A 23,828-nucleotide genomic window follows, 5' to 3' on the forward strand; every position below is an offset into this window, starting at 1 on the left:
TTCTGGTCCTCGGCTGCCCCCGTCCGCGCGCTTTTTACGTCATCCGATTGCGACAACCTGGAAGCAACGGTTTTTCGCAAACCAGGCGGCGTTGTGTTCGAGGTGAGGACTACCGGAAGGTAACGAGCAGCGTTGTGTCGCCTTAGAAGCCAGGAACGGGTGACTAGAGGTGAGGGGCTAAAGAGAATAGGTGCTGCGCGGGAGGCAATTGACACCCTTGGGCGTGTTTTCTCCTCCTAGGTTCTTAGCTTTTTATTGTTTTCTCTTTTCAGCGCCATGAAGCCGCCCTCCAGGCAGCGTTCAGCCCCTGCTCGCTACAGGACGGCCCCCACGAGCCAGGCTTGGACGGACCCAGAAAAGCGACGCCTTCTTCGGGCCTTGAGAGCTCACGGCCAGGGTCCGCTGCGGCCCGAGCTGTTGAAGAAGTACCTGCCTTCGAGGGATGAAGAAGAGGTGGGTGGCCACGTGGTGGAGGGCAGGATTCGAACTTGGCCGGGCTGTGAGCTTCCTAACAACCCCACGAGTTGGCGGACTGATGGCCAGCATGCAGGGTTTGGAGACGAGGACTCCATCTCTGGTCAGCCACGAGAGCTAGGTGGCCTTGGCAGATAAATCGTAAGGGACGACTGGGGAGGATGAATTGGGAGAGACTCCTTTTTTAATCCTTCTACACATTCATACTGGCAAATCCTAGTTAAAGGGGAGTAATTGCAAACTTTCTGCCTTGAAGAAATACTCCATTTTTATGTTTTCAGAAAGTAGAATACTGTCTCCCAAAACATTCCATGTATGTCCCCTAAGTTGTGCTGCTCTTGCAGATCATGGCATTTGTGGAGCACCTGAAAGAGCGTGTGGCAAAGGAAGCAGTCAAGGAACAATATCAGTATCGCCAGCGTAAACAGAAGGATGCTCCTATTCCAGCACCTATTGAGGTATGAGAGTTTTAAAAGTGTAGGTAATGTGATATGGCACAACATAAGCTAAGGGCTATTCACACAACTGACACTTCCTTTTTTTGTTTTTTTAGATATGGACAGAGTTAGCTGAGAAATTGACAGGTCCCCTTGAGGATGCTATTGCAACTGCTTTTTCCCAGGTAACCTTTTCCATGATCTTAATAAGATAGGTATTGTTCTTGGTGTAGTAATTTAAGATATCTGTATGTCTCCATCTGACAAAATGTCTCTGAAATACATGGCTCTGTCCTGGTTCTTTTGGTTCTTTTATAACTTTTCAGACAGATTTAATGCTGGGAAATGTATTTGGTTTACTAGAGAATCCCTGACTGCTTGGCATACAAAGTCCATACTTGATTGTGACTTTTTCTCTACTCATTAGGTTTGGACAATTGCATCTACTGAGCCACTCACCTTGCTCCATTCCGTGCCTCCAAAGTCAGTGGTGATAAAGAATTCTCAATGTTCATCCCAAAATCTTCATTGTGAGAGTAGGAAATCCAACGAAGAATCTCATGAACCAACTGTATCATCAGATGTAGAGGAAACAGCCCCTGCAGAAAACAGTAGGTTCCATGTGGACTTTGAAAAGATCTACAAGTACCTTTCTGTGATCTCACGTGGCTGTAAGGCACCTGAACTCCCACCAGGTGGTAAGTCGGTGTTTGTCTTGGACCAAGATGAATTTAAATAACAGGCAGCTACTGGAAGAAATGTTTCTGCACTGGAATGTGACTCCAGGTAACCAAGACATCTACTACAGCATGCCTACTATATTCTTGGTGCCAGGCAAAAACATTTCTCCTTATGGAAGCTGCCTTATTGAGTTTTATTTGCAATCATTCCATCCCTTCCTTTTTATTCTGTTGCTTTTTCTGTATTGTGCCATTTTTTCATCTGCTGTGGAGTTCTATTTCAGCTGAAGGGCTGGACACTAAATCTTAAAAATGCTTCCCATAAATGGAGCATCCCCTAGAACTGGAAACACTATGTGTCCTGTCAAAAACTGTACTCCTTCTGCCAAAACTTCCAACATATTTAGTGCTACTAAAAGCAACAACCACCTTGCTGGGCATAGTTGGGTAACCTTTGAGGTTACTGTTGTGGATGATGGGTGGGATTTGGGGGACTAAGGAAAACATTTCAGAAGGGAATTGTTTGTTTCTCCCCACTCCCCAGTGAAAATATGAGTGGCCCATGAGCGTGGAGACAGGGAGAGTTTTCCTAGGTGAGAGGAAGCAGCAACCTGTCATATAATGTAAAACAGATAAAAGGTTCTCATCAGATTTCCAGTCTTTAAAATAAAATTTCTTATATAGAAAGTTATCCTTAACCTCTAAGACGTAATTTTTAAAAATCTAAAATAGCTTAGCTGTTAATGTGAGAAAATTTACTCCTTCATTTGTTACACATGTTGGAGGCAGGGTGAAGTTTCAGAATCTGTAACTGGAGAGCAGGAGATAAAAAACCTATGTTTCTGCCAAAGTGAGTGTAGCCACTCTCCTCATACATTTTGCTTGCTTTCTGCAGAGTCAGCTGTGGTCCTAGATTTGCTACTGTCACTGCCAGAAGAGCTGGGCTTTCTAGACTTCAAGAAGCTGAAGAGTCACATGCACAAATGTTACACAGAGTTGAACACCCACTACACAGGTGAAAGAAGCAGAATGAAAGAGGGCAACCAGCCTGTAAGCAATAATGGGGAGCTATTTCCACATGTGCAGCCAGCTACTACTGGCTTACCACAACAGGAGGAGAGTAGTAGTTCTCCTACCACCTCCAAAGATGATGCAAGTTCTGCCTCTGCCATGGACTGGAAGACTCTGGGTATCTGCCCTTTGAATCCATTCTTGTTTCCTTTAGCTATCCTTGCACGTAAAGAAGAAAGCTTTGACTGAGGGAACTGGATTCTGTGCTGCCCAGTAATGAACTATGTCCTCTCATAACATGTGAGGGAAGACTAAACAAGCTTGCTGAGCTTTCCTTAGCCATGATCCCCCTCATCGTAGCATGGGGGTTAAGCAGCCTGACCTGCTCTTTTACACCTTGGCTCATGAGTATACTTGTTTTGTATTAATATTATATGTACACTGAAGTCTGGTCTTACTACTCCATGACAGCCGCTAGATCTTATTTGGCCAGTTGCTGTGTAGCAGCTCAGAGATGGCCTTGAGTGTTAATCTTGACCTTGTTCTACAGATCATTGTGGTTAGTATAATAAGTGATGTTGGATATCATTCCTGAGTCACAGAGTAGTCAAATTATTTTGTAATAACCGTTTTTAAAAAAAAAAAAATATGGACCTGAAAAGTATCAGTTGCAAAGCTGTAATAATCTCATATTACTTGCCAAGTGCCTTTTGCCTTCTACCTGTAACATGCTCACCAGGGGTTACCATCAGTACATTTTGAGGAGTTATAGAAGCCATGAAGGCTTTAACTGAAATAAACTAGGCAAAGTTAACTTATAACATGCTTAGGAATGTTACTGTTAAGCAATGCTTGGTGATGCAGTATATCTTCTTGGAAGAAATGCCCCCCATCTACCACTAACACAATACTGAACTGTTATAGTGGTAGGCACTGAAGAATGCAAAGATGAAGTTACTATGTTATGGCATAGAAGCATAAATGCTACAGCAGCCTGTGTCAAAACCTAAACCCTCCATGTAGCATTAGTACTTCTTTTATTAAGGAGATATTAGCATGGATATACTTGGACTCATAACAGCTCATAGCAGTATTTGCCATAAACTGGTGGAACTGGGGAAAGAAACATAACATAACTAGCACCTTAAGTAATTATTACTTCAAACATAGACTCAATGCACTTCTCAAAATCTGAATTTTAACTGAACCATGTTAACTTGGGAAGAAGTTTTTAGCTCCTAAATTGGCAACATGCATATATAGTTTAACAAATTGTTACAATTTAGCATCTTTGCTTTATTTATTTTATTTGAAGAGGCCTCCTGTAGAGAATGTAAGTAACAGGCAGGTCCTAGAAGACTAGTGTGCCATCTTTGTAAACTCAAGACTCTTGGCATGTCATACACCCATTATGTGCTGCACTGAGAGCAACAATTTCGTTCACTTTTATGTCCTTTAAAAATAAAGTGCATTCTTTATTATTCAGTGTGTCAAACTCTTGCCATAGGTACAATACTGTCAATGCAGATGTTTGAATTAAAAGACTTACTAAAGGTATGATAGCAGAACATCTTACTGCCATTCTAATAACAATTTTTGGTAAAAAAATGACATTTAGGTTCATCTCTTGAACTATGATAGTCTATGGAAAATGTTTCCAGGATGTTGTTCTACTGCTAGAAAACCGAGTGATCCTGGAAGTATCAGGAGCTGCAGTGCAGAAAATCCATGAGCTGATTCTCCATGGAAGAAGTTTCCCACTTAGTGGTGTAGATTCAATAAAAGTACAAGGAGCAATAAAAGTATGTCAAGTTCAGGCAGCTTCTTCATTTTCTTTATTAGCTTGAATAGAGGAGTGTAGCAAAGCCTAAAGAACAAAAGTAACAAGTTATACACAGCTACTCACATTTTGTATGATCCCCCAGGGGTGGAGGAAGAAGGGGTGGGCCGCCCCAGGTGTTGCCACTGAGGGGGGTGACAAAATGCAGGGCGGCACTCACCACAGGGCCCGCATCGCGCCTGAGCCACGCGTCTCTCCTGGGAGTAACACAATGGCTTGGGTAGGGCAGGCTCCACACTGCCCCAAACGGTCCACTCGACGCCTCTCCCTCAGCTGTAGGGCGGCTGAGTGGGAGGTGGCAGGCAGACTCCTCGGAGGCCCCACAGAACGTCCTGCCCCGGCTTGGGTGGCCCCCGCCCCTGGGCACAGGGCATGTGTGCCTCCCCAGGTGCCCAATCAGCTTGCTCCGCCACTGTGATCCCGGGGGGCGGGGGACATTTCTGCCATATGGAAGGAAGGGGCAAGGATTCACTATGACCTTCCACTACTTTTTTCTTTAATAAAGTGTGGGCTTGTAACAGTATATTCTTCTTCGGAGAGGGAAATGTAGGGAAGATACATTTTGCAATTAGGGCTGCAGACAGATAATCACTCAAGAGCATTGTGTCTATTTCAGGGTTACAGAGGAATGGTGGCCAGATATCCCTAATTCACAAAGCCCTTAGTCACCTGTGGCCCTTGTTCCAGGCTCCTATATTGCCCTTTCTCCCACCCTCCTCCCTTTGCAGTTTATACAACACAAAATCAGAATATCTACGTTGCAGATGGTTATGGTAGCCTAGTGGCAGATTATCACTTTACCTGGGTTAGAAATTTGTCTCTCTTCAAGTGTCTGTAGAACTGCAACACGTATGGATTGGCTCTCACTACCTTGGGATCAAAATCCAGAACACGAAGACCTGCAAGGCTACGTGCTCGAGAAAGTGCTACATAAGCCTGGCCAAATTCAAAAACACGAGCCAAGGAAATCTCAACGCAGTCCAGAGACATACCCTAGTAAAAGAGAGAAAGTCAGGAAGCAGATACTCCCTAGTTACGGTATTCTGATAAGTATGTGCACCCCCAGTACAGTAAAGTACCTATATTTTTTATGTATGATGTTTGATTGCACAAAATGGGTACCAGGCAAATAGGAAGAATTAACACTGCTGAACGACATTTCCACAGTTCCCTCACCCTTTATAATTTTGTTTGCAGGGTAGTGTGATTTTCGATATTTTCTAGAACAGCCACATGTTGCAAGGAAAACAGCTTGAGTTTGATTGGTGTACAGGATTGGTCTGCCTAGATTCCACTGACTTATAATTAATTGGGGCAAAAGAAGACAAGCAGATTCTTACAGATTCTGCATAGATGTGGGGTCCAACTGGTAACATCCAACATTTGGTGGGAGCTTTAGTACAGATAAACCTAGATAAACACAAGTTCCTTAAAGACGTCCCATTATGGACCATTTTTACTGTCTTGAGTTCTTGTACAGAATATCACACAATGTATCACTAACCTGGCTCTTGTGGATGGAAATGGCCCAGGCAAGTTTCAGCGGCAGCTGCTGGCGACTCAGATAAATTCCTGCTGGTCCCTTAAAAACCCATCGTTCCAACCCAACAACATTAGTGACACCACACAGAAATCTCACTTTCGGTAGCCCTGTAGAAAGAGAGCCAAGTCAGAACTTTGATCTCCTATGCCCAGGAGTCAAGGGGCAGGTAACCTCCCAAATATCTATTGTCTTTAAGGAGATACTGCAAGGCAGCCTAGAACTCATCCACTTGAGTTCTTGCAAATGGGACGCCAATAGAATAGCAGCTCATGTACAAAAAACTGGATGGCAAAGAACAGCAACTATGTCTCAAAAAATCCTCCACCTCTGGCACAGTGCAGAGGCACCCACCAAAGTTTCATTGTGAATCTAGAAGAGTTCAGACACAGTCCGAAGAACACCCAGTCATGGGTGATAAGTGCATCTGTCAGAAACTAACCTTTTCCTTCTGTTTCAAATCCAATCACAACTCCACGAGCCCCATTCACAAGACCTTGGGACACATCAAGATTCTTAGTAAGCATCACCTAGTGAAAGAATGTAAAAATTACTAATGAAGAAAAACATCCTAGCTTTCACCTCTCCAGTCAGTCGACTTTTTTGTACATAGTCAGCATTAACAGTAGAGTCTCAAGAACTGCCACTGAAAACAAGAATGTCCCCACCCTGTTCCTTGGGTAGAGAAAGCCTCATACTTGTTTGGATGTTATTCATTGTATACACTTATCCTGCTTTTCAAGAAGGCAGCACACAAGGTAGATAACCAAACGAACAGTCAAATATTAAATACATACATATGAGACCAGAAAAAACCCAGTAATCCATCTAATAAAGTGAATAATGCGTTGAAAATGGTAACTGGTCTCAGTTAAACTTTAATACTACAATACAATCACAGTTAAACAGCATCACAGATTTGCCACCCATATTTAATAGCTGGGTGCAGCTCTTAAAAGTCAAGGACTCTGTGGCATTTGGCATGGCCTGACTTCCCAGTTTTAAGGTTTAAAAGTTATCGAAAGCAGTGCACAACCAGCTCAAATAAAGCAAATGGCAGCCACTAGGGTCCATAAGAGTATCATTTCACTCAGCTGATACTCTAGGTTCTGTCATGTAAAGATCTGTCCAACCTAGCCATGGCAGTGCAGGTAACAATTCCTGAGAAGCTATAATCAGTGCTAGCCAGCCACGCATTTGTAAGAGAGAAATCAGTATTAATAGAATGCAAGGAGTAATTGAATTGCTCAGCAGGTGAAATACTGAGCACATATAAATAGTTTGCAGATGTGCCCAAGCCTATAGCTCTGACATTCCAAGCTACAGTCAACAATTACCTGTAAGTGCCACCATGACACCCTCAGACAAACTATATAATAGATATTTGTTATAGAAACCATTCATTTTACAATTACTCTGCTTGCCTGCTCCTGTAAGATCCAGCCAGCATTTGCCTGTAACACTTTATGCTGTCATATTCTGCATCAAGAGGACTCCAGTATCCTAGGGTTGGGGACCCCTTTTGTGAGACCCCATGGGAAAGGTAAAGAATACAGGACTGTGGTGCTAGTGTGAGAAGCAGATAACATAAAAACCTTTCCCCCCACAAAAAAAGCAAAATTCCATTGCCTACTAAAGAACCGCCTCTCGCTTGGGCAATGCTCACCTGGGCACCTTGCTTAAGTTCAATGTTGCTGCTTACTGGACACTGTGCATCAAGAGTTTTCACCAGTACAGGGTCACTATCCGCTGCCTTGAAGGACCTTCGTTCTCCTAGAAGACAGACAAGATGTAAAAAACTTGCATCCCTCCTGCCTGATGTGTTTTGAAAGGGTTACTCCCCAATAGCTGAGCTGCATGTAGGGGGCTCTGTTTCATCCTTCCACAGCCCCAGGTGTTGTGAGCTCCAAGTATTAGGCTCTGCACACTATTCTGAAAGCATAATTCTGTAAAATTCCAGAATTCCATACAATACATATCATAACATGTTTCCCACTTCTGCAGATATCAGCAACAGAAGAAAATATTATAAAATAAATAAATGTGTCCTTGTATTCACCTATCAAAAAGCGGTGCAAGAATATCAGGACTGGAAAACTTAACTATTGGTGTCAGTAGGATGTATTGCCTAATTTTATAATGGTCTTGTGTTGTTTTATTCAGAAAGAAGAGGGGAAGGCCAGTTCCCAAGGGTTGGTTCCCAGCTCTTAGCTGAAAGTCTGTCTCTAAAAGGAAAGGGCTACTTGTCACAGTTGGAGTCATTGCAGCATTCTCACCAGGCAACTCATCCAGCCTTCTAGCATTTGTGAGCTCCACATCATCCTTGTGCGTACACAACCGGGTAGCCAAGATTCCATCTTTCTCCACCCGATGGGTAGCTGTTAGAGTTAGCTGTCTGGTAACCTCCTCTGTGCATCTGAATGGGGACAATTAAAATTAAGAAGACATTTGTATCTGATGAGAAACATTGAAGACCAAGAAGAACTATCAGGCTTGCTACTGCGCCCATTCAAATTACTTTCCATGAGAACATGAGGCTGTAACCAGCACCAAAACATGGAGATCAACTCTGCATCGCTAGTATATGAGCAAGGATGCTTGCAGGTGAAGGAATACCCCAGCAAGCACAGTACCTCTAAATTCCCCATTCCTCCAAACCCAGTGTCTCCCAGCATTTCTCCATGGTTCCTCAAAGAGTACTGGACCCAAATTTCAAACAGTGCAATGAGTTTAAATGAAGAATTGGAGCAGGCCAGCCAACTTGACAGAAGCAGCTATATCAGCATTCAAATGTTTGGTGATGTCTCTCTAGACATAGGACTTCCACCCCAAGAGATTAGAATCTCCCCAGCCCATTCTGCTGGGGGACGATGGCATCTCACCTGCCCAGGCGGACAGTATGCAGAAGAGAAATGAAGTCCCTGTCAGTCTGCCTCCGCACCTCTGTCAGCTCCATGTTCAGGTGGATACACCTGCGCCAGCTCTTTGCCTGTGAAGGAAACCCTTTGATCAAACTATAGCTCGGCCTGTGACAAGAGCATGCAGTGACAAAGAGCAACAGCAGCACACCTGGAAACAGAACCTGGGCTGCTCGGAGGATTTGCTGACAGGAGGCAGCTGCAAGAAGTCTCCACATACGATGAGTTGGATTCCTCCAAATGGGTCCTCACATTTCCTGACCGCTCTACCAAAAGAGAATGGAGACACCTTCAGGGAGCTGATTTTATTCTGGTCCAAGAGAAAAGAAATGCAATACCCTAGGCCAAGGATGGGAAGCCTGTGGCCCTCCAGATGTTGTTCTACTGCAGTTCCCATGATGCCTAGCTGTTGGTCATGCTGCTTGGGACTGATGGGAATTGTAATCCAATTGCATCTGGAAGATTCCCTGTTCCTGTTTCCCTTGCAACACTTACACATGCTCTGCATACGCTAAGACAGAGTAACAAATATAATTCAGTTCTGCTTCTCTCTGTGGCTGCAAACCCCCCTTCTAGGACCACATTATACTTAAGGAGTCATTTTAGAACTATTGTGCATGGACAGGAGCATGGGAAACAGACAGGACTGAAGCACAGAGATGGCAATGCTGACTGGTGGCTCTGGGTGGACACTGGCCACAGCGTTCCCAAAACTAGATGTGGGACTGAAGAGAATACACGGGCAAAGCTGTGAGTGTGAGACTGTTTGCTGCAGAATTGCATCAAGTGCCTGCTTAGGCAAAACTTTAGAACAACTATGCAGTGTTTTGTCTTCTGCCCTATTAATACCCTCCCCAAAGCCATGTACACACAGGATTAATGCAAGTGCAGCAATATCCCCCAAAAGGAAGACTCCACCCACCTAGCTACTGCCTCCAGTTTATCAAAGAAATCCCCCTCCACCATAGAGATTTCATCTATGATCAGATGGCGGCTGTTCAGCCATTGCTGCCGAATTCCGGGTCTCTGAGCCAGCTCAATGCACTGATGTAGGGAGGCCTTTCCTGACCCGATACCTATCAAAGGAGCGGGGAAAGAGTATGTCAGCAGTAACCCATCACTAGGCTCTTTTCCGCTTCCCTCCTTTCCCAGGATCCCAGTTACCTGCAAAGGCATGGAGAGTAGTGCCACCGATCTGACATGCTGCCACCCCTGTGCTGGCTGTGGCGTAAGTGCTGTTTGGAGGCAGCGAGGCTATGATCTTTTTCAGCAGGTAGGATTTCCCAGTCCCTACAGAGAGAGCCCTTGTATTTAGAGGCACACAATCTAAATTTCAGTTTTACAATTACTCCAGCACCATTCATACTTCCCTTCAAAGCGGAACCATTTAAATGGCAAGAGGCAGATGCAAAACTTGATCAGTTTTAGAAGTGACACCTAGATTGTAAATCAAAGTCGACTCAATGGTATCTGCCTCTCATAAATCTCCATCTGCCCCATGCCACTACCCCAAAAAGGAGAGACATCAGAATCACCAACTTTACATACCTTAAATCCCAGGTTTATTCAGTGGAAGGAATGCAAGATTCCCACTATAGTAGATGAAGCCACTACAACCTTTAACCTGCAAACGCACAGACCCTCCTTGACCCTCTTCTCTCACCAGCACTGCCTGTGAAGAAAACATTCTTCCCACTCAGCACTGCATTCAACACCATTGACTGTTCCTGGGAGAGTTTTGCTCGGGAGCACATGGACCAAGTCTTCTTCACCTGCTGCTTTTCAGCCACCTGAAAAGAGCACAGAAACCTGCCTTATGCTGAGTCAGACCAGTGGCTCATCTTGTTCAGTACTGTATCCACTGACTGGGAGCAGCTTCAGACAGGGGTGTTTTTAGCCCCACCTGGAGATTATGTGGGTTGAGCCTATGACATTCTGCCTGCATAACAGAACTTAATACATTCCCCAAAAGGCAAACTCCTCTGAATCCAAAGTGCTCATGAGAATTTTCCATCCCATCTCTCTTGATTACAGCAGCCAGAAAGGAGAATGCCTCTCTTACCCAGTGGGATAGTTCTTTGAATTTCAATTGGACCAAAGAAGCCTTACGTTCAAATAAAATAATAATTTGACCTTGCCCATACTACTACGGAAGTTCTGCTCAGGTATCCGCCAGTAAGACCAGCATGCATTGGAGAAAGGGCCTACTCTGTGGTGGTCTCAGTTATGGAACTTGCTAAGTGAGTTTCTGAAGTGCTTAAGGAGTGCATGAATCTGTCACTCTGCATAACCACAACTTCAGCATATGGGATTAGCAGGTGAGTATGTCCACTTTTCAGAAACTAGCCACCACTCTTATGCCAAGGATGGGGAACCTCCGGGTATCCTTGGACTCCAACTCCCAGCAGTCCCAGCCAGCACTGCCAGACCATGGGTGATGGGGGTTGGAGTCCAACAATACCTGGACGGCCAGAGATCCTTTTGTTATGGGCAGCTCCCGGCTAGATCATGCTTTCCGGCAGAAGCTGGCTCACCTGTTTCCCATCGATGGACTCACTTCGGATCCGCTTCCGAGACGCGCAGCGTAAGGGCTGACCTTTCCGCGGGGTGCTTGTCACGTCAGTCAGAGCCTGCCGGGCGCTCGCCTGCTGCAAGTCGCGAGTCTGCACCGGGCTCACCGTGTCGAACGTCCGCGGTAGGCCAGCGAGAAGCCGCGTTCGCTCGGCCACAGGCTTGGTCCCCCTCTGGGCGGCTGCGTGCTTGATGCGCAGCGTGTGGACGAAGCGGCGCAGCCGATCCGGAGGACAATTAGAGAGCAGCAGCTGCACGTGATTGTGGTTTGCACCGAGCTGCACTGAGCTCTTCCCCTCCTTCACGAAGCGTGTGAACAGCCGCACTTCACCCCGCCGCAAGGGGAAATCCTGGGGGCGCCCCGGACCGGCGGCGCTGGCCACTTGCAGAACCAGCTCCTGGAACTCGTCCCGGCCCAGTGTGACCCAAGCATCGCGGAGAAGCACACGATTCGGGGCTGCTGCAGCACCCAGGTACTCGATCGCTACAGTGCAACGAACCCGACCGTCCACTTCGGAGCCTGGTTGCATTCCGTCCGACTGAAAACAAGGAGGCAACGCAGAAGTCTAGACCAGCTAAAATGTCTGTATTGAAAAGACGCCGACTTCTTGCTGCCTTTCCCTTTCGCGTTGATTTCGGCAGCCACTTATTTCTCCCATGTGCCTAAATAACTCTTCCAGCCGTGCCTTCGCTTCTCCCGCAAGCGGATTCAAACCTTTAACGGGGTCGCAGCAGCCAATCAGCGCTGCGGGAGATTTAACTCCTCGGCCAATGAAAAAGAGAAGGGGCGCGGTCAGAATCCCGGCGCAACTTTCGGCTGCGACGTTCCGCTCGGTTGCTAGGATACGAAAAGGTGGGGAAACGCCGCCCGCAACATACACGAAGGGCATTTCGGGGCGCTCCGGGCACGTTCTAAATAGCCTCCCCCGCAGATAGCGGCACATGGCAGGAGTCGCGCGGGTCCCAAAGGAACCGTTGGACCCAGTAAGCCAGAACAAGATCTTCTGTGAGACGGTCCGGAAGGAGCTACGATGCCAGCGCCTGCAGACGGAATACGCGATGAACCCCCTGATGACGGGTACGGGGGTACCGGGAGAGACTTCCCCCCTTCTCATGGGCAGACGGAGCTTCCCAGTTAGGTCTAAGGGGGTCCTCTGGCTCTTGACTCCAGCTGGCTCTAGTTTCCCTCTTTCCACGAATGAACGGTGTTTGGGTGCAAACAAAACTTGCTGCAAACTAAAACAAAGAACCCCAACCACTACCACCACCAGAGGGGTTTGTGGCACTTTAAAGAGTGTGATCCACTGGTCTGTGGTACACACACACCTATGTAAAGGAAGGAAAGTTTTAGGTTGGAAACAAGGAACAAAGGAATGCAAAAGCAGTATTTGTAGTTGAATTAGAGCTTAAAGGTATGCAGACTGACCCTCACACCAATAGCAATTTGTGTTATCACATAAAGTGCACCTTAAATGCCCAAGCTGCAATATGAGTGGTTAGATCTCCATAGGATCAGAGCCGTTTAGAGGTGCAATAACTAAAGGGGAGGAGCTGTAGCTCAGTGCATGTGGAAGATCTCAAGTTCAGCCCTCAGCATCTCTAGGTGAGGCTGGGAGAAAATCCTGCCTGAAATCCTGGAGAGCTGTTGCCAGCTGGTGTGGACAATACTGTGTTACATGGACCAATAGTCTCACTCGGTATAAGCTTCCTATATTCCTAAACCACATTCTCAGTGCCAAACTGAATTCAGGAGGGATTCATAGAATAGAGCCATTTGTTGGAAACAACTATGCAGTTTTCTGTGTACCTGGATTTGCAATCCTAAAACTCAATCAAGAAGACTTACGAAGAGCCATTTCATAAACACATCAAAAAAGCTTGTTACAATATCCTTTTGCCTCCACATACTAAGGATATGTTCACATTACTGCTTTCTCCCCAATCCAGGGCACCCACTACTTTTTGAAGCTGCATTCACACGATGTTAGCCAATCCATACTGATCTTGTACTTTGACAAATACTATTGTTTGATGCATTTCCCAGCCCCCCTCCCAAATTAGCTTTAATCTGGCTGGAAAACTGAATGGGGAGTAAACAGCAATGTGAACATTTGAGACAGCTATCTCACATGCCCAGGTGAGCATACTTATACAGATGACAGCTTCATGAATAGGAGTTGGAAGGTGGGGATTGCAGGGGCAAGGAATCAAAAAGATCTCACATGCGGGAAGACAACCCCGCCCTGTCTCCGATGTGAACACTGCTGTGCAAATGCAGATTGAACCACAGCAGCAGGGGCAATGGCCTTGCTACATTTTAAGCCACTAACGTAAACATACACTAACAGGCCTACCCCTCTGGAAACTAACATATTACACAAATCTCTCTCCAATAGTTTTGATCCCAAGTGCCAGTCTTTTCCTCTAAAATGATGCATTGGCTTTGTAGTGTCTCCCATGCCTATCTGTGGGACCCCCAAAAGTTATGGAACAGTTGTCCCCCAAATATCCTAGTGGTTCTTTGAAAACCTGCATTTAAGAAAAAGGCCTAAATTCCTGCCAAAGACGGGTGGTGTGGGGAAAGAAGAATGATAAATTTCTAAGCTTTGTTAGTTTTCCTCTGCCCTTGCTTAAGGTTATTTAGTGATTAATTTGCCTTATTTTGCTTTTACCTTTAGTTTACACCATAACTCGAAAGCCTACCTCTTGGCATGATAACTTAGAAGAACCTGCAGATGGTAAGCACATGCTTTTAAACAGTTACATTTAAGTTAGTGAAACAGAGAGGAGTCATTTATGAAATGTTTTCCAGCATGAATCAAAGCAGGCAAAGTATGTAGCACCATACTGAAGTCTAAACGTCAAACTTCACTCTTTCTCCCTCTGTAAACCAAAAAGCATTATACTATACAATCTGCAGTGAAATGTGGCAAGAGACAGCTGATAGCTCCAATTTTTGTATTTCTTGGATCTTTTATTGGATCAATTCCTTTCCATGTATGTTGGAGTGCTGAAACTTTCAAGTTAAGAAAAAAGTCACTGCCATTATGTTTTCTTCTTAATGATATATTTTTGCAAATAAATATTTAAAAGCACAAGCTTCAATATTCAAAGCAACAAACCCCAACTTACCTAGCCACACAGTGATACTATCAAATTTGACTTCCAACTTAATATTATTTCACTAGATTAGTTCCCATTTCATCTTTTTAATTCTTTACCTTTCTAAGGGTTCTGAGAGACCTAAATGGTGCTTGTTATGTTGAAATGCCTTTATCCAGGATATTGGTTTCAGGATGGACACTGGTTTGTGGCCTTTTTGTAACTTGAATTCTTGCCAGCAAATACTGTTCTAATATAGTTAAGCCTTTTGGGACAACAATGAAGTTAACCTAAGGCCAGTGACAGCTAACCTTTTTGGAAGGGTAAAATGTAGAGCAGCCAAGAGGACATGTCTTTGGGAACTGAGATTTTCTGAAACTTCTATTAAATTATACAAAATACTGTAGTCATCTCATTTTACCAGAACAATGCAGGCCTCCTGTCTGCCTTAGAGAAGATGTGAACTTCACTGAAAATCTTTTCCAAGCTTCATTCTCCTGTCATGCATCTACAGAGCGAGAGCATGGCAGCATAGGCATCAGCATGCAGTTGCTATACTCTGTGCAGAAGAGCAGTGCCTGGAAATCTAGAATTAGGGCAAGGGTACAAGACGTACTGGAAATACAGTGGTACCTTGGGTTAAGTACTTAATTCGTTCCGGAGGTCTGTTCTTAACCTGAAACTGTTCTTAACCTGAAGTACCACTTTAGCTAATGGGGCCTGCTACTGCTGCCGCGCCGCTGGAGCACGATTTCTGTTCTCATCCTGAAGCAAAGTTATTAACCCGAGGTACTATTTCTGGGTTAGCGGAGTCTGTAACCTGAAGCGTATGTGACATGAAGCGTATGTAACCCGAGGTACCACTGTGTTAGGAAACAAGTTTCGTTACGTAAATTAGGCCCGAGTGAAATTGAAAGAAACAAGACAAAGCCATAACACAAGCTAAGAGTGTGTTCTTCAGAAGGATTTAGTACCTGCTATCCCAGCCTTCACAAAGCTCATGCCCTCTAGCTGTTTTGAATGACAACTCTTCATCAGCTCGAACCAGGACAATTGTACTGGCTGGGGCTGATGGAAGTTGTGGTCCCAAGCATCTAGAGGGCACCAGGTTGCCAAAGGGTGGGATATCCTATTCTATGACCTTGTCATTAAATACAAAGAAAATTCAATTGCATTTTTACTAGGTTTGCCAGTGTTTTTAGATATTTGACACACACAGAACGAAAGATACCAGCTTTTTTGCAATGCTGCTCACAGAACAGGCAAAGCAGCTGTCATTCCTCATTCACAGCAGGAACCAACAGCATGTTAAACTCCTCTAACATTTTTTGAGGGGGTGGGTGGTGGGCATTATTGGTATATGATTAATTTTGTTGTATCGGTTTGTTGTTGTTTGATGCAAGCCAACTTGAGAGAATTGACCATGAAAGGCAGCATATGCATTGTGAAATAAATGAAGTATGTAAAAACTTCAGGTGCAAGCTAATAAGTTATGCAAGCAGAACAAACATTGAAATCGATAGTGTATAAGCATTTAACAGAGCACTGTAGCATCATCACATCTAAAAATTTCAGTGCAATCTAAGTGCCTTGCACCCAGTCTACACTAAGCAAGTCTCACTGCCAATGCTTTAACCCTATAGCTAAGTTCCTGAAACTAATTCATCATGCTGCACTTGAACCAAACAAGAAATACACAGAACCACAAACAGAAAGCCAAGAAATCGGCTGGTTTTCCACACCTTTGGTAAGTGGGTTTTTAAGGAGCTTCTGGGGAAGTGTGTGTAGTTGACTGGCATTTTAAGAATCCAGACTTTACAGGAAAATAATTTTAAGCTGTTATAGCTATGGAGAAAGCTTTGAAAGTTTGTAGGGAGTACCTGGTTGGCTATCAGAATCTAGACATTTTACCAAATGGGGAGATAGTTTGGGGAAAATATTCAAATCCTAGCTCCTCCCTTATGCCAAATGTTCTTATACTATGGTAATATTCTCCTTCACAGATCAGTGTAAACCGGAATGACAACAGGCTATACTTCCCAAGTCGGAGCACTGAAATCACCAGATATATGGCTGCTATGTGGCGCCTGAAGGGGATGACAAAAGATAAGCGATAAAGGAACACAGCATTGCAGGACTTTAAGGGAAGGACTGTAGACATAAATTTAGGCTTCCAGACTTCCATGGTCTCCATCTTTTAATTATTGCAAAGCATAAGACAGAGGCCTGACACAGGGTGCAAGGCAGTGGGTATAGGAAAGTCCTGTGTTATGTGAACATTTAGTATTACAATAAACCTGACCTGAAACTGCCTGCTAGTCTTTCTGCCACCATATTCATTTTGTACAAGTCATCAGTTTTTATAGTGGGTGGATAGGACAATCTGTTTCTCAACCAGAAGTTGTGGTATGAGCAGCAACAGTAGTTCATGTGATTGTTTGCTGGTAAATCACCAGCTTCTGCTGTTGAATGGAAGAGGAGGACCCAATGCCCTTAGCAAAGAAAGTCATAAAGTGGCAGAAATACAAAAGCTGTTGCTTAGTACTCTGCATGCACCACTGCTGGGTGACAAGGAGGAGCACACAGGCTGATGTTATGTACCAAAAAAATTGAAGGATTTAGTGAGACCCAATGCAAACCAGAAAGGATCTCTCCCAAGCTGACATGGATGATCAAGCTATCAAGACTTTTTAATTCACAATCTTGCACAAGGAGGATCAAGAAAGACCAAATCAGTATGAAATATAGGCAACCAGAAGCATCTGCTTGTTATTTATGTACGAGAAGTGCATACACCCAGTGTCAGGCAGTACCACTTGCTGACTCTGAATGGCAATCTGAACGGCTATGTTGTCCAGGTCAGCATCACTTCACGCCAATGTTCCGTAGGGAGTCACACTTCACGAAGAAGGAAAGGTCACCCATTTTACTTGTTATCGGGAACGGTTCTTCATTTTCTGCCTCACCTTCTTGCCAGGCCTCTTCTAAAATGAGATACAAGTTGAATGTTATCATTTTACTACCTTAGCTATACTGTACAAGGGAAAGGGTGATGGCAGGGAGGGCGAGGGGGAGTTGTGTACCACAATGGGCTGGTTCACATGTAATGGCAAGCCAAGCCTTATGGGTTGCTTTTCTGGGTCCAGGCGCAGGGCAGAGTGACTGCTTGTTGCTCATTCACAGAACGCCATGGTTTACTTGTTACTGTGGCTTAATGTGAGGTGTGAACCAGCTCAGCAAATGCTCTACTAGCAGCCAGATTACAGCAAGATTTTCCCAGTTGGCAGCTGTTAGCTAATTTTTATTTATGCCAGTAGAAGACACGCTGATAAATTTTAATCATTTAATTTATGCACTTATAAATTTAATTTATACCCTCCTTACAAAGCTCACTATAAAAGAAGATAGCAATATATAAAGCAATGTAAGTAAAACTCAAACACACGCCCTCAATATAATAAACAGCAGCCATAAATAAATACTAAGAGCCCACTCTAAACCATAAGAAATGTAGCCTGATTAAAATCCCTCCAAATTATATGAATGCATTGGAAATTTATTATAAGCCACTTCTGTTTATTAACACTAAATGTCTAAATAAAAACAATGCATGGTAGGTACTCACATTGGCACCCTTTTTCCCTGCTTTCCCAGGACCCTTGTGGTGGGCCACACTAGCACGGAAGTTGGACGTATCATTGTGACTTTCTCGAGTGTTCCATTTTGACCCTTTCTTCTTGCCACCAAAACCAAACTTCTGATTCTTGTAGCGTCGTTTGGCACTCGGTCTGAAAGAAAAACAACCAGCTAATTACGGCTGGGTACTTAGCCATCTCTCTCCCAATAAACTGGCCGGCTCCACAGCAAACATTTTTATCTTTCTCTCCCTGCCCTCAAAAGGAATTATTCCAACTTCAGTACTTTATTATTTTAAGCAGCACCGCACACCCCATCCTGACACTTCACAACCCGCTTCCCACTTTGCCAGACACCTAATGGCAAAGACTACTCATTCAGCATCAAACAGAAACACTGGAAGCCAGTAGTCAGTTTGCTTTTTCTGTGCACCCAAACAGCAACAGTTCTAAGGCTGTAGGTCTCAGACAGTTCATTCTTACTAGGCTAGTTTAGCTGAAGCGATCAAGCGCTCTGAGGGCATTAGTCTTAGATGTTAGGTATGAAAGAAGTTAAATTTTTATCTTGGGCTCCAATGCTGTTGGTGTGATGGCAGTGAGATCAACTTGGGATCCAACTGGCCAGCTCAACCCCTCCCCACCTCCAAAACACCATTTTGGAGAATTTCAGTGACTGTCACCAACAGGCACCTCACTGACAACACCTGTGCACATGCATTTGCAAATGAAAGGGGCAGTGCCACATCAGTGGAATGACATGCCACTCAGTTGCCATCTGCCATCAGCTAGCAGGAGGCTGCTTTAGCTGAGAGAGCTGGGCAGAGGGACACCTTTGGCCAATCCAACCCCATCGCTGCCGCCTCGCTCCCCCTCCAGTGCTCTGCTAATGGATCGACTTTTGTTTTTGAAGGACTTAGAACTTAAACACGAAACAAAACAAAACTGATCCAATAAAAGACTTATTCATGGTAAAGCAAAAGAAATGCAAGTTTTAGTAGACATCCCGGCACTTCACAGGCCTTACCCTTTATTTTTATGCTGGCCTCCAGCCCCTGCCTTCTTTCCCTGAGTTGCTGGTGCTTTTTCACCTTCCAAGAAGTCCAGCTTGTCTGAAAGACCTGAATAAAAGACAAATGAATAAAATAAAATGAGCTGCATGCCAAGCCAGAAAAGAAACTCCAGGACAAACACTGCAGGAAGGCTTGCTTTATCACCCAAAGGGGTATATCTATGCACAGGAATATTGTGCAGCATTTAGACCATGGGTAGGCAAACTAAGGTCAAGGGGCCGGATCCAGCCCAATCGCCTTCTAAATCTGGCCCGCAGATGGTCTGGGAATCAGCATGTTTTTACAGGAGTAGAATATGTCCTTTTATTTAAAATGCATCTCTGGGTTATTTGTGGGGCATAGGAATTTGTTCATTTCCCCGCCCCCCAAAATATAGTCCGGCCCCCCACAAGTTCTGAGGGACAGTGGACCGGCCCCCTGCCAAAAAAGTTTGCTGGCCCCTGATTTGGGCTCTCAAGTACTAGATTATAATTTCTATATTTTCTATGCAGCAGTGGCTGGAGGTATCAACAAGCTTTCCCACAAATCAAGTTCTTGCAACATGGACTACACATAAGCCTTCCTTTAGGTATTCTACTTGCATGCAAAAGCAACACAGGGACAGCAGGGCTCTGAATCATGCAGGGAGCTTCCACAACCCAGGAAGCTCTCTGCTTCAGAAGTGTGCTCTCCCAATTTGTGGAGGGACTGTGATGGAGCTGAGCATACTTATCCCCATGCAAGTGGAATGCCTAAAGCAGGCTACAATTTTCTACTGCTGTAGTACGGGTTGGGGGTGGGAGTAGTGAAGGATAAAGTGGGAGTGGAGTGCCTCACCTTTCTGGTATTTCTTGATTGCATTCAGCATTGTGGATTTCTCCTTCTGCCTCTTCTGCAGCACCTCAGTTTGGACCTACCAACAAGAAATAAAAAGTGAGCCTTTCCTTCCACAGTACCTCAGTTCTTTCCAAAATGCTCCCCTTTTTTGCACACAGATGTATCCTTCCGACACCCTAGGAGTCCTGTTCATGATGTTTCTAGATACTTCTGCCAAAGGATTCCAATGCTGAGATTGCCAATCAAAACAATGGGCGTGTCTTTCCCGCTTCCTCCATTCCAAGGGGGCTTCTATGTTTTTGACACCATTTTTCTCACCTTTTTGCCGTATTTTCTCAGGGCACGGAGCTGTTTGGCTCTTTCAGACTTTTCCATTGCTTCTTGTTTACTCTTCAGCTTATGCCGAATCTAATTGAGAGAGAGCAACCGATGTGCTTTTTATGCAGATGAAGGCAGGTTCCCTGAATTTGTGATTATGAAAATCTGCTTGTTTGTGGCAATTATGCTCTTTTTTATTTCAGAAATGAAAACCAAAGCAGCTTAGAGTGTGCTGCACTCCTAAACGTGAATTTTGACAATTGCTTCAACTGTTTAGGACTACTCAGACTCTATAACTGTTGGGCAAAAGTTGCAGTCTTTCTCCAGCAAGGTCACACAAGGCAAGAAAAAGCATCATGCCAGAAACTCATAACCCACCATTATTTGTTGGATACATAATGAATGACCAAAGGGAGAGGTGAGAGCAGATGCACAAATTCACTATTAATACCTCAAAATGCATCCATGGCCTTAGATGCATCATTTTGTTAATACAGAAAAAAATGACAGTTCTCTAAAGAGCTTGATAAGGATGTATTGCTGCCAGAGAAGTGCTACAGAATCCAAGGCTAATTCTTTATTCTGAGGCCCAAGACAATATGCAGCAGGGATGGGAACCTCTGACCCCTAGGCCTGGCACAGGTCCCAACTGAGTCCGCAAGACCTGTTTCCCTAAACTACACATTTGCCCCACACCCAACGTTGTATGTGACAGCATTATGTTCCACACAAAATCAATCTTCATTATAGTCCCTCTTTCTTAAGTGTTCAGTACAAACTGAAAATGCCCACAAGCAAGCTTTTTATTAACAAATTTTTAATTAACAATTCATGATCTGTAGCATTATGCACTGAGAAGAACTTTGCTAGAGCTCTTTTTCTCCATTTGCTGATGCATTACGATGAGGCACCATCAAAATACCAGACCCAATGTGCCACCATTTTGTATATGGCCAGCAACTGTTAACACATCCATTATAGCAGCCAGATGAGAAAAGAAGAGGAACCATGCACCTTACCTTCTGCATCTGCTGATCAGATTTTGCCATCTCTGCAAAATAGTCATCAGGCCGCCTAGTAGGGATTTTGAACTTATGCAGCCGAGGCAAAGCTTCTAAAACAGATGCTTGTGCTTGACGATAGCTGGGAACACAGGATAATGTATTAAGATGTTATATGTAAGCAGCCATTGGGCCATTAGTAAATTGTTACTTCTTCCATTGGACAATAAAAAACTTAAACTACTAACATATTGTTCCATTGTGCATATGGCTGAAAAAAGCTAAAAGCTCAACACACCACGCTGATAAGAAGCAGCTCTACTTCCTATACACAGACTTACAAGCTCATCTCTCTCTTGAAATCATCCTCGGGGTCAACATCATCTTTGTCAAGTGTTTGACTAGAAGCTGCATTTGTGGCAATTGTTTCCAAATGAGAGGTAACATCAAGCCTTTCAATCCAGGCCAGGTGTTTCTGGAATTCAGACAAGCACTGCTTCAATCCATCCTAGAAAAGAGCATATTAATTGTGCATTAAATGCAACCCAAAATCTTCTACATGATAACATGCCAACCAATGCAGAACTAGGAATCTCTCCTCCCCAAACAGACCATGTCCTGATACTCCCACCCCAAAAAGATGCATTGTCTTCTGCTCTCTATCAAAACAGATGCCAGAGGTTTTTGAGCCTCAAACTCCTCCTAGTGCTTCAGTCTTAACAATGATAACACAAACAGAGGCCAATACAGAATTTCCCTTATAAACTTGAAGGAAACTGAATAGCTTAAGGGGTATTATCAGCCTGCAGAACATGGTACCACTCTTATTTTGATAGAGTGTAGTTAAATAAGTGTCAACTTTTTTTCTTGCCCCACCTCCAGCATGTCTTGATGGTCCAAATGAGTAAAGCATCAAGTTACCATGTAAGTGGTGGATGATGCCCAATCTAAAAGGTGAGATTCATCAAGCATGCAGATAAATAAGCCCAAGCCATTCCAAAAAATGAAAAGGACTGTAGATGCCAGGAATTCAGTTTAAAGGTTTAGTTCAGCAGACGGACTGAACTGAGTGGCTGAACAATTTTATTCTGGCTAAATGGTATACCCATCCAAAAGAAGCTCAATCTGCCCACACAAATTAATCCCACAAAGGTCATGATCGTACAGCACTCACCACGTTGTTGAAAGCTTTCGGCTGTCCCTCTAGCACAACATTTAGGCCTGGCTTGATTGAACCTTTAGAAAATGCGTCTTGGAGCTATATGGAAGGAAAGTGATAAAATCAGCAGCATCCCAGATTGCTGAAACAGAAGGATGTTAGCTCACCCACCCCAAACCCTTAATAATAGAAACCTTGGAAAAAAGAAACAAAGAACACAGGAGCACAAGTGAGAGGAAACCTAAAATGAAGCGCTCAAATTGCAAGTGATAAGATAAAGCAGCTCTCTATCTGCCCTATGTAAGCATGCTTTGCTTTAGATGCTGAACTGACACTGCACTGTGAACAGGCATTGGTGGCTAGGAGTGTGAGCCGTTAAGATACTAACTCAAATTTCACTCTAGTCATAAACCAACTAGGCAAGCCCCCTCGGCTGCTTACTTACAATATGAACAATAATATAGGGCTATTACTTAAAACACCCAAAAATGTATGTGATGTATGATGAACCCATGAAATGGGTTGTGGAAGCTCCCAGCACAATTCACTATGGAGAGATGTTCAGTGTTGCCTGGAGTTACACCATCACATGAGCAGCTTTAGCTAACATGGATTAGCCCTGCTGTCCCTGTGTTGCTTCTACATGCAAGTAAAGATATTTATATAAGGAAATGCCCTATATAATTTTTGATTTTTAAGGTATAGCTATTATATAAATATAGTCCTGTCTACAACCTTTGTAAGAAATGAAGTGTAGCCCTCCACGGCAGGCTACAGAGAAATGAGCTAAACATCACCAGCCATAACAAATATCCTGCCCACACTCCAGCGCAGCATGATCACAGCACTAAACTTACCTCTCGGTCAGTGACAAGAGACTCTTCCGAATCCGATGACGAGAAGCCTTCCTCCATCTCTACGTGAGGCATTGCACACTGTGCTTTGGAGTGCCTCGAATCCACCGAGCTACACGAAGAACGGGGGTGGGGGGACACAGAAAGTGCGCTCCACCTTCAATTTCTCCACTGGAGAGATTGGTATTGCTTCCCCGCCTCCCCGCGGCCAGGCTGGTAAAAGACGGAGAAACGGCATACACTTAAATTCCGGGAATGCTTCACCTGTTGAACTTCCACCTGCCGCCCCAACACATTCCTAACATTGCATTAAGCCGAACCTGGGGCTTCTTCCCTCCCTAGAAACCGCCTTGCGTTTTATAATCCTGTTCGGAAGGAGCCCCCGCTGTATTCAATAGCGTT

General features: G+C 44.3%; 4 protein-coding genes across 7 annotated transcripts; 2 read left to right on the forward strand and 2 right to left on the reverse strand.

Moving 5' to 3' along the window:
• The first annotated feature begins 17 nt into the window (after positions 1-17).
• On the forward strand, positions 18-4,083 carry SNAPC2 (small nuclear RNA activating complex polypeptide 2). Of its 4 annotated transcripts, none has more exons than XM_083445907.1 (6): positions 18-119; positions 273-453; positions 819-932; positions 1,028-1,096; positions 1,339-1,609; positions 2,487-4,083. In XM_083445907.1, exons 2-6 carry the CDS (start codon positions 277-279, stop codon positions 2,849-2,851), a joined length of 996 nt encoding a protein of 331 aa, XP_083302033.1. In that variant the 5' UTR covers positions 18-119; positions 273-276; the 3' UTR covers positions 2,852-4,083. The 4 variants fall into 4 exon arrangements, with proteins under 4 accessions (XP_083302033.1, XP_083302032.1, XP_083302035.1 ...); XM_083445906.1 differs by having other exon boundaries at positions 19-169; XM_083445909.1 differs by having other exon boundaries at positions 19-169; positions 1,339-1,522.
• Positions 3,241-12,227, reverse strand: PIF1 (PIF1 5'-to-3' DNA helicase). Its single transcript, XM_083445752.1, has 12 exons — positions 11,435-12,227; positions 10,564-10,690; positions 10,065-10,190; positions 9,823-9,976; positions 9,052-9,166; positions 8,865-8,971; positions 8,259-8,398; positions 7,649-7,755; positions 6,425-6,512; positions 5,947-6,092; positions 5,244-5,435; positions 3,241-4,469 (listed from the first exon to the last, which is right to left on the reverse strand). The coding sequence occupies exons 1-12, from the start codon at positions 11,999-12,001 to the stop codon at positions 4,416-4,418; spliced, it is 1,923 nt and encodes a 640-aa protein (XP_083301878.1). The 5' UTR covers positions 12,002-12,227; the 3' UTR covers positions 3,241-4,415.
• An 82-nt stretch (positions 12,228-12,309) lies between these two features.
• Positions 12,310-16,885, forward strand: CFAP144 (cilia and flagella associated protein 144). The gene is made up of 4 exons (XM_083445982.1): positions 12,310-12,549; positions 14,150-14,209; positions 16,217-16,320; positions 16,577-16,885. The coding sequence occupies exons 1-4, from the start codon at positions 12,414-12,416 to the stop codon at positions 16,688-16,690; spliced, it is 414 nt and encodes a 137-aa protein (XP_083302108.1). The 5' UTR covers positions 12,310-12,413; the 3' UTR covers positions 16,691-16,885.
• A 360-nt stretch (positions 16,886-17,245) lies between these two features.
• On the reverse strand, positions 17,246-23,563 carry EBNA1BP2 (EBNA1 binding protein 2). The gene is made up of 9 exons (XM_083445914.1): positions 23,430-23,563; positions 22,588-22,671; positions 21,755-21,921; positions 21,432-21,555; positions 20,413-20,502; positions 20,095-20,170; positions 19,233-19,326; positions 18,199-18,361; positions 17,246-17,557 (listed from the first exon to the last, which is right to left on the reverse strand). The coding sequence occupies exons 1-9, from the start codon at positions 23,499-23,501 to the stop codon at positions 17,507-17,509; spliced, it is 921 nt and encodes a 306-aa protein (XP_083302040.1). The 5' UTR covers positions 23,502-23,563; the 3' UTR covers positions 17,246-17,506.
• Between the last annotated feature and the right edge of the window lie 265 nt (positions 23,564-23,828).

The sequence above is a fragment of the Podarcis tiliguerta genome, assembly GCF_965153285.1.
Source record: "Podarcis tiliguerta genome assembly, chromosome: 6".
Lineage (NCBI taxonomy): Eukaryota > Metazoa > Chordata > Lepidosauria > Squamata > Lacertidae > Podarcis > Podarcis tiliguerta.

Excerpts from the sequence above, each read along its gene's own strand:
- SNAPC2 (XM_083445907.1), top strand. The coding sequence starts at position 277 with ATGAAGCCGCCCTCCAGGCAGCGTTCAGCCCCTGCTCGCTACAGGACG. Across the intron at positions 933-1,027 it reads CTATTCCAGCACCTATTGAG|ATATGGACAGAGTTAGCTGA; the intron begins GTATGAGAGTTT and ends TTGTTTTTTTAG. Across the intron at positions 1,097-1,338 it reads TTGCAACTGCTTTTTCCCAG|GTTTGGACAATTGCATCTAC; the intron begins GTAACCTTTTCC and ends TCTACTCATTAG.
- PIF1 (XM_083445752.1), bottom strand. The coding sequence starts at position 12,001 with ATGCAACCAGGCTCCGAAGTGGACGGTCGGGTTCGTTGCACTGTAGCG. Across the intron at positions 8,972-9,051 it reads AGCCCAGGTTCTGTTTCCAG|GCAAAGAGCTGGCGCAGGTG; the intron begins GTGTGCTGCTGT and ends TTTCCTTCACAG. Across the intron at positions 6,093-6,424 it reads ATTTGAAACAGAAGGAAAAG|GGCTACCGAAAGTGAGATTT; the intron begins GTTAGTTTCTGA and ends CTCTTTCTACAG.
- CFAP144 (XM_083445982.1), top strand. The coding sequence starts at position 12,414 with ATGGCAGGAGTCGCGCGGGTCCCAAAGGAACCGTTGGACCCAGTAAGC. Across the intron at positions 12,550-14,149 it reads GATGAACCCCCTGATGACGG|TTTACACCATAACTCGAAAG; the intron begins GTACGGGGGTAC and ends TTTTACCTTTAG. Across the intron at positions 16,321-16,576 it reads GCTGGTTTTCCACACCTTTG|ATCAGTGTAAACCGGAATGA; the intron begins GTAAGTGGGTTT and ends TCTCCTTCACAG.
- EBNA1BP2 (XM_083445914.1), bottom strand. The coding sequence starts at position 23,501 with ATGCCTCACGTAGAGATGGAGGAAGGCTTCTCGTCATCGGATTCGGAA. Across the intron at positions 21,556-21,754 it reads TTCAAGAGAGAGATGAGCTT|CTATCGTCAAGCACAAGCAT; the intron begins GTAAGTCTGTGT and ends CTGTGTTCCCAG. Across the intron at positions 20,171-20,412 it reads TGAGAAAATACGGCAAAAAG|GTCCAAACTGAGGTGCTGCA; the intron begins GTGAGAAAAATG and ends TCTTGTTGGTAG.